General features: G+C 40.0%; 1 protein-coding gene across 1 annotated transcript; it reads right to left on the reverse strand.

Annotated features, from left to right (window-relative positions):
* Nucleotides 1–441: 441 nt before the first annotated feature.
* Nucleotides 442–9,861, reverse strand: LOC132819706 (epithelial cell adhesion molecule-like). The gene is made up of 9 exons (XM_060831370.1): nucleotides 9,525–9,861; nucleotides 7,403–7,516; nucleotides 5,399–5,654; nucleotides 4,252–4,317; nucleotides 3,479–3,539; nucleotides 2,787–2,888; nucleotides 1,969–2,181; nucleotides 1,007–1,057; nucleotides 442–914 (listed from the first exon to the last, which is right to left on the reverse strand). Exons 1-9 carry the CDS (start codon nucleotides 9,586–9,588, stop codon nucleotides 870–872), a joined length of 972 nt encoding a protein of 323 aa, XP_060687353.1. The 5' UTR covers nucleotides 9,589–9,861; the 3' UTR covers nucleotides 442–869.
* Between the last annotated feature and the right edge of the window lie 4,979 nt (nucleotides 9,862–14,840).

Below are 14,840 nucleotides of genomic sequence, written 5' to 3' on the forward strand. Positions count from 1 at the left end.
ATGGAAATTCCTACAGGCCTGGCATTCAAACCAGAACTTCATTAAACAAACATTGGTAAGTGGGTCCAAATCAACCTCAAATTGGAAGTGATGTCATCCATCACAACAGACCAAGGCAATAGCAAGTGGGACAGAATACCAGCACTTCACCAGGGGCTCACTAATGTTACCTAGCACAGTGATGAAATGTCTGAGAAAAAACTACCAGCTCAGTGACTAAACTTACAACCTGAGCCACAAATCTAAACTTTAGTTCAATGGTGCTTAGTATAGTTCAGAATAGCAATTCAAGGATTCATGGCAAAGCTTTATTGTGGAAGGTTATAAAATACAAGACGAAGCAGCTCAATTCAGGGACTTGGCAATGCCAAAGCAACAAGAGGAAAAAAAAGACTGCATTCAAAACTCAAGGCATCATTACAAATGAATAAATGAACCCACTTGAGAAAACTGTAACAGTCTTTATTAAAAATTAATTTTTTACAAAGCCATTTAAACATTATACTTCAATAACAGTACTGAAGTATAAAAGCAGTGACCTAAAACAATGACAGTCCAAGAAATTAAAATTCCAGACTGAAGTACAAAAATCATTAAACCCAATAAAAAATGGCTGACTCCAATATGGTCTCAGTCTTCCTTTGAGGGAAGAAAATGTCCAGTAACAGTACCAGCTAAGAAGAGAGTTCTTTCCAAATGCATGACAAGGATGGATTGCAGTTAAATTAAGTTCAAAATGAACAGAAATTAAAGATCTGCACAACAACCTTGTAGAGAATCCCAAACCAGGAGACGGTTCACTTGCATGGTCTCATTTTATAATCTCCCAAATTCAGAGAGAGAGACTGCAGCTAACATCTTTGCTAGGATTAGGTAGTCAGCTGCTGCTTCTGAATTTCATCCAATTCTCTTCCCTGTAAAGGAAAGATGCAAACATTGAAGCAGAAGTATTTTTACAAGCTACACGAAGAACTTCAACTCAAGGTGGTAGAGAACAAAAACATACCTCAGCCTTTTGATATATGTGGGCCTTGGCAGCCTTCCTTCTGGTAAAGAACTGGAAGGAAAATAAGCCAATATTGAATTTTAGAAGTTGAAACTTATACTTTGCCAAGTACTGTTTTGGAAACTTATTAACATACAATTTGGAATAATTATCATCCAGCATCTTCGAGTGTGCTAAATCATTACAGATCAGATGAGTGTAGCTTTATTTTCCACCCACCCAAGAATTTGCTACCGGTCTTAAAAATATTGACAGTTGGTTAAGAGCCAACCCCAATTTCTCATTTCTATCTGAAAGTGGACAGCTATTAGTTGTTAAATGGTGTCCCTTCAGCTCTAGTCTCTCCAACAGGGGAAACCTTTCAACATCCACTTTGTCAAATCCTCAAAAGGATTTTATGTTTATTAAGCACATTCTAACTCCAACATATACACACCCAATTTTTCCTCAGATTCCCAGAACTGGTGGAGGATGCATCAGTTGAGTGCAATGAGCCTTTGAAAACACGTATATCCCAAGTCTTCCATTTATTAAGCTTGGTTGATGTATTTCAGCCCTGTGTGCACATGCTAGCTCATTAAGAGATCGACATTTTATAGGAACTTAGTCCCTCACTTGGGTGGTGGTGGGGGTGTGGCATGCTGGACCCTGGACCAACAGGGTCAGTTAATCCCACCTGCTCTACAGGTGTGTAACATCTCTGAACAAGTAGGTTCAGAAAAATAAAAAGATGATGTTCCTCAAATTCATTGTGGACTGAACTGTAAAATAGCTTGGACATTTCCTCTTATGCTGATTTCTGTTGTTTACACACATCTACTAAACATCCTGTAATCTATAACTCAATTTCAATTTAATTACTAAAGATCACCAATTTGGCAGAGTGGGGAAATCAAAAATTCTCAATCTAGCACTTCATTTGAAGAGTAATGTTGCACCAGATAAGTTCTGTTTATACTTACAAGCACAACAAGTCCAGCAACAATGGCAAGACAGATCACCACAATGACAGCAATAATGCCAGGGGTCATTCGCTTCATGGAGAACTCTGGATTCTTTGAATCAACATAATACACGTAGGCTTCTTCAAAACTAAGCTTTTCTCCATCAAATGGGACCCCGTCATCCTGAATTGATCGATTATACTGATCTGAGAACAAGGAGTTACTCTTGACCTGGTATGGAAGAAGGAAAAAAAAAAAGAGGGTTACACAAGTAAATGTTGCATGCAGCCAATCAAACCCACCGTCATAAGTTACATCCAGCAATTAAATACAGTTTTAGAAAGTGTAGGCTCATTAGCCTAAAGAAATAGGTTTAAATCCTCAGTGTAATCATTCTGAAAGCAAACCATTCTACATTAGAGGAATGAATAGAATTATCTTTCTTTATGAATAGAAGAATTTGAGTAAGGGATATAACAAGACTAGACTTGGTCATTCATCCCTATTTACTCTTGAAATTGGTCCTCCTCAGACACTGCAGAGGGTAAAGATTCTACCACATTCTGTAGATCTAGCCTCAAGATTCTTCCCTGGGGAGGGGAGAAGGAAGAGCACAAGTATTCCAGATTTATTAACTGAATTTAAGTTCCACCAGATCCTGCAGAGGAATTTGAACTCCTTTCCCTAGAAAGGGCTTGAGCCTATGGATTCCTGGGCCAGTACTCCCATCTCCTTGTATGTTGACTATTAAATGAAAATTTTTATTCCAAACTAGATAGGAAGAGAGTGAGCTATAATTAGCACCTACTTTGGCAAGAATGTTCAATGCAACTTACATCCTTCTCTAGGTAATAGGCTGCAGTAGCAAGATCAGACGGTGACGGCACGGTCACATTTTGTTTCAAATCCACAGTTATATAACGGTCTTCTGCATGATACTATAATACAAAGTTTGAATTCAAAGTTAGTTTTAGTTTTAATGTCAAGAATAATGCAACTGAGAAAAATCTTGGTGAAAATTACAAAACCTGGAATAGAAGGACAGTTTAAAGAATTTTTATATTACTGCCAGCTAGCCAAAAGATCAAAAATATAGTGGATGACCTTGTTAATACCTTTTACATTGGCATCACTTAGTCCCTGAACTTTTGGATTGCTGATGGAAGCCACAACAAGAGCTCTTCAGTAAAATATACAGATTTTTGTGAACTCCGTCAAAACTGTAGAGCTTTCCCCACTAATACAAATCAATTTATAAAACTTTATCCCCTGCATTGTGCGCTCATGGCAGTATTCTGCGAAAAAGGTTTCATTATAACCAGCAGTAAAAGCTAGTTATGCAAAATAGCCTTTAAACAATAATTGCAGATATTGCCATTCAGTAACAGATTAAACTGGATTCAAGTCTGCATTTAACTGTTCTTTGATCTATACAAATTGGCATTTGGTGACAGGATTAAATATTTGCAAACTGTTGTTCAATCACAATAAGTGAAGACAAAAAAAAAATCTACATTTGTTTGATTACCTCAATCTTCTCGATGTAGCCTGGGTCCACCTGGTAAGCAGCAAAGACATCTTTGATAGCCCTGTTGAAAGTAGTTAGGAATGGTAAGCAGAAGGCAAATACATCAGCCAAAAACATACCAACACAATATATAGAAAATAGAGTCCCATATTAAAGACCATGTGCTAACAGTTTTATTGTGTTCAGATTACTAGGATAAAACGGCAAGTTCACTGACAAATTTAGAGTCTCAATCCAGTTTCATATGTGACCTACAGAGTAATCTTTGCATCAACATTAGCCTCACTCCAAGGTCTTGTGCACTGGTGCAACAAGTTTGCTCAAGGTAGAGCTGTATGCAATCTTTGGTATTAGTGGTGATTCAAATATTTAATCCTAAGAACTTTTGTTTTAGAGCAAGTTTGTTAAGACTTCATGCCCAATTACTTTGGGAAATATAATAATGCAAGGAAAAAAAGCAGTTAAGTTTCATACAGGAAATAGGTGTTCTCTTGAACAGTGGACTCAAACTCCAGCAACTCATTTGCAATGCTAAAGGGAATAAAAGTGGAATACCACAAATGCTCTGCTGTTTCAAACAGATGGTGTTGCACTACACAAAAAACCCACCAAACTAAAAAAGGAGATCTTCTTCCTATTCACTACTCCTTCAGTAGGATATTAACAGGTCAGCTGACATTAGTGGATTTGAAGCCTATAACTTTTGACTTCGTACCAAGTACACACCTGACATCACACAGTACCCGATAATATATTAAAGTTGTAATGCTTACTTTTTCAGTTTCATTTCGTCCACTTCTTTATTTAAGGGTTTGTGCCTTAGCTGAATCTGAAACCAACTGCAATGAAAAATGGAAGAGTTAGTAAGCAAGGTTTAGTTAGATAGTGGTATCAGCTTAAAAAAATGTTGGAACACATTTGGGGAATTCACCAAATATGAAAAGCTGCCTATTTTAAAATGGCAAACCACTAGTTTTGTATTCCTATTTCTTGCAGACAAGTTCCACCCTTGAGCCTATTCCACTACTCAATAGTATTATTCACATTCCTGCCCTAAACCCTCTTTCAGCCTTACATATGCAAGGTCCCTGCTCTCATTGCTGTGTGGCAGGAGTTCCAAAGAGTCAGCCCTCAAGAAGTTCTCACCTCAGTGATAAATTGACATCCCTCAAGTCAGATGGATTCTAGACTCTCCAAGAAAGTCAGCATTTACCAGACAAGCTCCTTGAAACATACAAGAGTCTCAATCAGATCACCTTATTCTCTATACTCCAGTGAACAGAGTCCCAACTGGTTTAATCTTGGCTTATAAACCAATCCCTCCACATCAGGGATCATTCCAATGAATGGTCTGAACTACCTCCAATAAAATACATTCCCTTAAAAAAAATAAAGGAAGGAAAGTCATTTCAGTAGTCCAGGTATGATCTAACCAGTACCTTGTACAGCAGCAGCACTTTCTTATTCTTATAATCCAGCCAAATAAGGACCAACTTTCCATTAGCCTTCCTGATTATCTGCTGCCTGTGTGCTAACTTTCTGTTTTGTGCTCAAATATACCCAAGTTCCTGGTTTTGTGGCTTCTCTCCATTTAGTGTTCTTTTGTTCTAACTTCCAAAGTGAGAAAGTTCACATTCTACTCCACTTGCCAACCTTACTGAATAGGTGTCAGCTGGATGCATCACCATATGCCTATCAATAAAACCTGGAGTGTTTTCATTTAGCTGACTGAATGAACACAAGGATTCAAGCTCCTCACCAACTCAAGTAATTGCAGGACAATGATACCATTATTACACAACATACACATGGATGATATGGCACACACCTAGGAGCAGCTAAAGGGCTAAATTTGGCATTTCAGAGCCACTGACTACAGATATCCTCTTTACTACCCCCACTCCCCAGCAAAATACTTACAAAGTTGAAACTGGTTGTTCAGGGCACTCGATATCCTCATCTGCCTTGTCAGTCCTTCGAACACCTGCAGTGTTTACACACCAGCAGGTGCTAGTCCCATTACACTGCTTGGAACGGAATGTGCCGTCACTCATGCAATCAGGATCATAGATACCATCATTATCCAACATGGCATGCTCAGTGGGCTTTCTGCGAGTTCCAATGCCACTTTTCAATCGGTACATTTCATTCTTCATCATCCAGCACTTACTGGTCACTAAAGGGATTTAAAAATGAAATTCACACATTAATAGCTCAATTTGAGTTTCTTACACAAGATAGCTAGCCCACAGATTGTATTATAGGAATATTTCCAGGATTATCCTAGTTATTCAAAATTTAAGGAAATAGTGATTCTCTATTTTATGATCAGCTCCCTCAACCTGTGAGGGATGAATAACAACTGTAGTGTTTGATTGGCTGACAATGTACGCAAGGACTCACTTGCCTCAAGCTTTTTAAAAAACCCTAATTCATGGGATGTGTCATTGACTTTGCTCACAGAACAGTAAGCACATTGTTGTGTCTGGAACAATACATAACCTACACCAAGCAAGTATGGCAAGTACTCCTTTCCCTGGAGGAAATCAGTGAACTGGATTTTTTGGTATGCTGGGGTGGGAGTGGAAACAAACAGCAGTCACCATTAGGCTAGCTTTTAATTCCAAAATATCTGTCACAGTGGGATTGAAATCAGTGTTCCCAGAACTTTAGGATGGTGTTCTGGATTACTGACATCACAACTACACCACCTTCACTCAAAAGTATGAATACTGGCATCTATTACCGAAGCTTTATATCTTGATCACTACAAGAGAGACTTAAAGTGAAACTTCAGTCCTCTACTGCTGCGGAATTGAAAGAAGCAACACTAGCTGATTTATATTAAAGTTCCAAACTAGATCAGACATGTTATAATGTCTAACTTGGAGTTACTCAGAACTGTTTTCAATTGACAATATGCAGCCACTTTCAGTAGGAATTCCTCAAACTTAGCTTTGTTTATTACATTCTCTAGCCACAAGTGCCAGTTAAATTCATTTTGGATTCCATCTGTCCCAGTATACTAAAGCGAAGGATTGCTTTGCCAATAAAGCACTACATCAAGCAAATCAGCAACTCAATTTCCTAATGACACATGAATCACAACAGGGGTTTCAAGTTCTGCAATGTGGAGTGCATAAGCAAATCTCACAGAGAAGTGGTCTTCATGATTCCTTTTTTTGGTCACATGTAGTCATTGTGATCTCCACTCCATAAGTTCTACCTACAAGGACTGTAGTAGTTCAAGGCAGTAGTTCATCTCAACTTCCAAGGAGAACTAGAATTGGGTAATGGATGCCGACTAGCTAGTGATGCCCACAAGCATACAAAATAAAAAGTAACACTAGAGACTCCACTAAATGGAGTCACATGCATGAAACACAGCAAAATGGACAATTAGGATTCTCCTAAATGCAAAGTAGCAAGCAAACTCTGGAAAAAAAGCAACACAAATTACTGTTAAAAAAATTAAGAGCATTCACTGGTCCTGGGTCTCAGGTAAACTTAAGACAAAGTTGGACGACAATTCTAAACCCACCTAAAAAACTTCATGCTCAATTAAAAATTTATTCCTGAGATCCAACATCCACTACACAAATGCAAGAGAAAAATGTGGATGTACTGGTGACCAAATATTACTACAAAGGTGATTTAAACTGGAAGTGCATTTTCTGCTCCTGATCCAGCATTTTGCGCTTTGAATTTATATGAATGGACAAATTCTAAAGAAGCAAAAGAATCAGTTGTGAGCAATATTTGCGAAAGTAACTGAATGGGACACAATAGTCCAGAAATAAGGTAGAGAGAAAAAAGTCACTGCTAGCAATTTGTTAACAGAAAATGGAGATACATTTATAATGGTCAGGATCTTTTCACGCAGCTTAAAACACTAAAAAGAGGTGTCCTTAAAAAAATACCTACATGCACTGCAGTTGACTGGTTGACCAAGTTTTTCAGATAGTTGCAGTGTACAGGTGCAACCATCTCCATCTGGTAGACATTTGGTATATCGGTTGGTCATACACACTGGACAGTCTGAAAAACAAAATAGTGTTAGCTCAGGCTTATTGAATTCAGTTATACAACAAAGACCAATTGCTACCTTCTTCAGAAAGATTAATTCAGTAGAGATTTTCAAAAGCTAACCCTTTGAAAATTCTCACCATATTGCAATAGATGGTGGATGCTGGAAATCAGAAGCTCACAGAATGCTAGAGAAACAGCAGGTCTGCAAGCATCTACCTAAAGAACAAATTTTGCCTTGTCTCAGTCCTAAATAGTTTACTCTTACTCAAGGTAAGGAGGTTACCTAATAAATGATCCTATAAAGTTTAGGAAGTCACAGACTCTTGTTCCCAAAGTTCAACGCAATGCATACAAGAGGGGCAATCATAAACAGAAAATTATAGGTACTGAAGATCTAAAAAAAACTGAAGTTGCTGGAGAAACGCAATAGGTTTGGCACCATTCATGAGTAAACTGATTCCAGCGACCCTTCAAGGGTGGTAGCTCAGAAGAAAGAGGTGGTTTACATGACAACAGGGGATGGAAGGGAGCAAAAATAGAGACCAGTGAGCAAAAAGGTTAGGCAGAGATCATAAGCCAGGGAGGAAGAAAAGCCAATAATGGGAATGTTAAGTGAAAATAGGTTAGCTCTGCTGAAATCAGCCCAATCACAGCAGGGCCTGGAGGGAGGGAATACATACAGCTCATGGAAGGAGTGTTCAGGCTCCAAAAATTGATAAGAGAACTGCAGGGGCTGCAATCAAGAACTGGAGGAAACTCAGGTCAAGGCAGCATCTAAAACAGCTGAGCTTTTCCAGAAATCTGGCTTTGTCTAAGTTACTGCAAAAGTGATGCTTTCCACAAAGAGACTGTTCCCTCCGTGACTACCTGGTCAGGTCCACACCCCCAACAAACCACCCTCTCGTCCTGGCACCCTCCCCTACCACCGCAGGAATTGCAAAATCTGCACCCACACCTCCTCCCAAGGACCCAAAGGAGCTTTCCACTTCCAAAGTTTCACCAGCACATCCACCAGTGTCATTTATTGTATCCGTTGCTCTCGATGCAGCCTCCTTTACACTGGGGAGACTGGACACCTCCTAGCAGAGCGCTTCAGGGAACACCTCCAAGACATCTGCACTTATCAACCCCATCACCCCATGGCCCAACATGTCAACTCCCCCTCCCACTCTACAGAGGAGATGCAGGTCCTAGGCCTCCTCCACCAACCGACACCTGGAGGAACACATCTTCCACCTCAACACTTCAACCCCAGGGCATTAATGCAGTCTTCACCAGTTTCCTCCTCATTTTCCCCCCCACCCCAGTTCCAACCTTCCAGCTCAGCATGGTCTTCATTACCAGTCCTACCTGCCAATCTCCCTTCCCACCTATCCACTCCACCCTCCTCTCTGACCTATCACCTCCATTCACCTATTGTACTCTTTGCTACCTTCTCCCCAGCCCCATTTCCACCCACCACCCCCATTTCTCTCTCTCCACCCTGAAGGCCTCCTGCCTCTATTCCTAATGAAGGACTTTTGCTCAAAACATCGATGTTCCTGCTCCTGGGATACTGCCTGACCTGCTGTGCTTTTCCAGCACCACTGGCCTAAAAAAAAGTTAGATCCCCGAGCGACTTAAAGAGTCAGATAAAATCCCACACTTGGCTGAACCATAACTCACTAAGGGGCGATTGGAAGCGACCTTTAGCGGAAGATAAAGGAAGTACGCGTCACCCCTGGCGCGACCTAGCGGCCAGCGCTGGATCTGCCGTCTGCCACACCTCGCCATTCCAAACATGGAGAGGCAAGAGGTAAAACCCTCAAACCCAGAACAATTGGGAAAGCAAGGGTTCGAAACCCATGAACTCCATCGAGTCAAACTAAACATCCCAATATTTTTGAGAAATGAATTATACATAACGATAAAGCATTTTTTTAAAAAAAATGTTAAACTTGTTTTAGCCTCCAGGTTAGCTGGGCCTGGGTGGAATCCAACCTGGAGAACAAAGCGCCAGCTTTACTCAAACTCTTACCTTCAACCTGCCCTTGAGCTAGGGCGCCCAACACTGCGAGAAGCAGCCAGCCCAGGACACGCATCTTCCTCGGTTACAACCGCAACAAAGCAAACACCTCGGAGAGAATCTCTTCGCAACGCCCAGCCCCCCGCTCTCCTGCTTCTAACAGGCGACAAAAGTTTTAGGCACAAGTTCCAACTTTCCCAATACACGGATTCTTCACTTTTAAAATAAAGGAAATTCTTCAACTGCTGTCTTAGCACCAACTGGAACAATCCCAAATATGACGAAGGCGAAGTAGACCTTTTCAGAAGAGTCTCAAACCGCTGCTACAACCTCAATACCAGTTTCTGTCTGGAGACAGGTATTTATATACCATCTGCAACTGACGTCAATTCATTACCTGCTGAAACTGGAGTCAGCCTTTCTCCTGTTGGGTAACATCAGCGTTTCGGTTCACTCACTACCCCCTGCCATACCTTATTTGTCTCTTCCTCCAAACGAGAAGGGCGTGATCACATACATCTTTCTCTCTGAGATTTTGGAACAAAATATATGAGACTTTTTTTAAAAAAAAGTCTGCAATTCTCCACCCCACCCACAACATGGAGAAACTGACAAGGACGTGACACTGAATCATTGCATACATCACTCTGAGACAAAGATTATGTTAAATTATGATGTGGATCCAAACAATGGTTTTGTTTACGTTCGTTTTGATCTTCAGTCACCCAGGGGCCGAGACAAAATCATTTTAATCAAATCATCCATGTTTTCAGAAAGCATTATCAGGAAACAATTCGTTCTGAGCGTCAACTTTAATGAAGGAAAGTGTAGTTTAATGGATAAATGTATATCACAAATTGAAGCAGTATTTAGGTGACCTCATGGTGGAAGAAGAGTTATTGTAATCCAGGTCAACGACCTTCAATCAGAAATATACGAATTTAGAATGTAACCATTTTAAATACAGAGAACAAAAAGGGGGGGGGGGGGGGGGTTGGGGTGTCAATAGCAGCAGTCAGAATTCACTGACAAAAGGGAGACTGTGCATATTATGGGATTAAGGGAGGATGGGTGTAGAGGAGGTTTAAGGCGCGACCAAGACAGTAGCTACTGTCTGGAAAATAAACCTGGAGCAAAGGTTAATTGAAGTTATTGAGATCAGTCGTGAATCTGGAAGGTTATGAAGTCTCTAATGGAGATATGAAGTGCTTCGATTAAGAACGCAATTTAGGAGGCAGGGCGCTCAGAATCAAAGTGGGGCAGGGTATTAAAATCAAAAGCGATCGGAAACTCAGGGTCATAGACTGAACTGGATGGCGGGATATAACAGTGATCTCTCTGTATTTAATCTCATCCCAATGTAGTGGAGTCTCATGACAATGTAGTATCATGAACAATAGAGACACTATTGATTCAAATGCAGTTTTCATACAATGACGATTTCCACTTTTGTAACACACCCGTTGCCTCAACTTATCTGCTGCTGAAACCCTGATATTTGCCTTTGTTCCATCTAGATCTGCCTATGACAACACCTTCTCGGTTCCCCTCCCAATTGCTGCCCTTCATAAAGTCAACCACACACCTTTTGGACCACCTGATCAACTGGATTTTAAGCTTCCAATATATTTTTAAATTTGATTATTGTTCCGTGTATCTTGTTACAAAATGCAGTGAAAAGTATTGTATAGCGTCACCACTCTGCGGTGCCACCTTAAAACACAGAAAAAAAGTACATATAGATGATGTGATCTCTAATTTTGTCTACACTTTTAACATATGTGTACGTTTTCTAGTATACTGTCTTTCCATATTAGTTCTTGTAATGTGTGTACTTCCCCATAGTGAAGTTCATTGGGAATTACCATTTCCACCATCATGTCTATACCATCCCTTAGCCTCATGATCTCATCGATTCTTATAAACCTTCTGCTAAGTGCCTTCAGCAATTTCAGTTCATTAAAGGTACACAGATTGTTCCTGTTGATGATGACATCCATTAGTTGTAGAGACTGGTTGAATAGAAGGTGAAGAAAAGTTGAGCAATTCCAAATGTTTAACGTTATACCTGGTTTGTTACATTATTTAATATTACATTATTTAAAACACTGTATTAAAAGGCATGCTTTTGGATTTCAATTCAATAATTCAGTTTTTTTCGGTAAATATTTACTATAATATGTTGTTCTTATAATACAACATCCTTTACATAATCTGGTAATTTATCCTGTTATACAAAACAAACAAAAAATTATAAATATGTAAGGGTGCCATAGTTGCATGATGAATATAAAAAGGATTAAAAGAAAGATACATACATAAATAATGTATTGATTAAATTAGATTACTTACAGTGTGGAAACAGGCCCTTCAGCCCAACAAGTCCACACCAACCCTCCGAACAGCAACCCACCCAGACCCATTCCCCTACATTTATCCCTTCACCTTACAATACAGGCAATTTAGCATGGCCAATTCACCTAACCTGCACATCTTTGGAATGTGGGAGGGAACCGGAGCACTTGGCGGAAACCCATGCTGACACGGGGAGAATGTGCAAACTCCGCACAGACAGTTGCCCAAGATGGGAATTGAACCCAGGTCTCTGGTGCTGTGAGGTAATAGTGCTAACCACTGTGCCACTGGGCTGCCCATGTCAATATTTTACAACCCACTTCTAAATGAAATACTGTATTTAACACAGTTTATATGCATTTATTGGATGGTAGACAGAGAAAATAGCACATTTTGTTGACTTAGTGAACTTTAGAAGTTTGCTGCACATATTTTAATTTGGTCAATTGTTTCTTTCAATTGCAGCTGTTTAAGTACCAATTTATAGGGAAAATGTTTGTGTGTGTGCAAAATATTAAGTTTACTGGACTCTTCAGAACAGATCATTTGCAGTGCCGCAAAACTGAACTTAAGTGAATGAAAATGCTTTTACAGAGGCATTGAATTCTTCTCTAAATGCCTCACTCGATGAACATTCCAAGTAGGATGAATCTTTGTCATCATGATATCCAATTTATTTATAAAGAAGTTAAATGTTGAAAAAGAATTTCAGATACTTTCTGCTGCTAACAGGCAATTTCTCAAAAGTCATGGGTGCACTGCTTGCTGCAATTAACTGGATAGTTCTATGGAGAGCCAACATGGAGGTGATGGGCTGAATCATGTTCTTCTGGACAGTAAAATCTCTATGACTTAATATAACCAAACTATTGATTTGACATTCAAATGCTGTGACATGAATATCAACTTGATAAGGTATTCCTTGCACTGAATGTATCATTTTTATTTGAACTAGAGTTGTCTCTGACTATCCTAGTGATCTCTTCCCACTCTACACCTTTTGAAAACTTGTTTTTATTCACATGTGGGATGTGGGCATTGCTGGCTGGCATTGCCTGTCCCTACTGCCTTTGAGAAGGTGTGGTGAGCTGCCTTCTTGATCCACTGGGCTCTACCTGCTGTAGGCAACCCACAATGCCATTAGAGAGGGAATTCCAGGATTTTGATCCAATGACAATTATTATTTGTTCACAGGATGTGGGCATCACTGGCGAGGCAGCATTTATTGTTCATCCCTAATTGTCCACAGGGCAATTAAGAGTCAACCGCATTGCTGTGGGTCTGGAGTCCCATGTAGGCCAGACCTAGGTAAGGATAAGTGAAGGGACAGCATTGTATTTCCAAGTCAGGTTGGTGACTGGCTTGGAAGAGAACTTGTAGGTGGTGATGTTGACCTAAAGTCCTGCTGCCTGCATCCTATAACTCACACCAATTTCTGTCACCATGTGTTCACTAACCAACATTGAGATGTAGCTAAGCAAAACATTGATCTTAAAATCCTCATCTTTGTATTCAGACTGCCACAAGGCTATGATCCTCCAGGATCACTGCACTCCTCTAATGCTGCCTGACTCTAAATTAGCTTCAGATCCTGCATGTAGCAATGTGGATCATCTTCCATTTCTGTTAAGAACACATAAGACCAGATCCTGTCATTTCAAAAGCATGATTTCTCCTCTTAATGTGTTTTTTTGTTCACCCACATCCCACATGTCTGGTTCGCTTACACTCTTGATTCATTTGGTGCTTCTCTTCCACCTCAACAACAGCTAATATCTGACGTTCCCCTGTGAAATATTCCTACAGAAATAATATGCTAATTAATTGTCAAAGGAAATGCAAATAAATTCACTCCAAAATTTAGAAGTTTTCACATGCGAGTCTTTTTTTCCAAAAAGTATGTTTTATAAAAAAATTATAAAATTACATTCCATGATATTTCAAGTTTGACATCTCCAGAAGCATAAAATTGCTCAAATTCTTTCCATACAGTATGTGACACTCTGGCATGTCTCAGTACAAATGCATTTATACTTCAAATTTATAACATACATCCATTTCATAACAATGATAGTGCCTGAGGGGTTCTACACAGTTTCCACTCCCTGTGTTCACTATGGCAGGTGGGTCTTACACTGTGTCATTTTCACATTGAGTCCTTGTGTTGATCAACCCAAACTTCACTGCATTCCTCGGTGCGCGGTCCTGGACTTTGGAATGTACCAATCTGCAAAACCCACTCATCCACAACTCATTACACTAAAAGACCAACAGGTTTTGGGCAAAACAAAGTGCACTTTTCACCAAGGTGGTGGCCCTATAGAAGTATTAATGGTTGTATCAGTGTGTATACCTGGGAATAACCTGTGGAGCACACACCTCACAGTGCTATAAGAGATTAACTTTGAGAAAGCCACTGCAGTTCTTTTTGGACATTTGTTGCAAAGGCACATTCCAGGAAGACATGGGTGATAGTCCCTCCTACATGCAATGTTGGCAAGGCCACAGTTATTGTAGTGATGGTGGTAGGCCTTTTTCTTAACTGCTACATTCCTTCTGATGTGTGTAGATCCAGCGAAGGTCATGGTTTACCAGGCAATACTCCCTATTTTGGAGACTTAGTCTACCCAATGTAGATACCTAAAGTACTGGTGGAAGACCAAGCAGTGGTATCTTTGCAAGGTCTTCCAAATCTACTGGCAAGAAAGAAAGTCCAATAGTGTTCTTTCCCAAGTCAACATGTGCAGAGGCCAGGCATTCATCACTGAAAACCAGCTCTGCTGGACAGGATATGTACTTCATATGTTTGACATCAAATGTTAAAAAAAAACGGCTCTTGTTGGAACTCGATTGTGGTAGAAGGCTCCCACGAAAATAGTGGAAAAACTTGGAGTGTTCTTAGAGTATCCCTGAAAAGGTCAAACACCCCCTCTCATTGGTGGAATTCACTGGCTTGTGATCAACATAAGGTTT

The sequence above is a fragment of the Hemiscyllium ocellatum genome, chromosome 10 (assembly GCF_020745735.1).
Source record: "Hemiscyllium ocellatum isolate sHemOce1 chromosome 10, sHemOce1.pat.X.cur, whole genome shotgun sequence".
NCBI lineage: Eukaryota > Metazoa > Chordata > Chondrichthyes > Orectolobiformes > Hemiscylliidae > Hemiscyllium > Hemiscyllium ocellatum.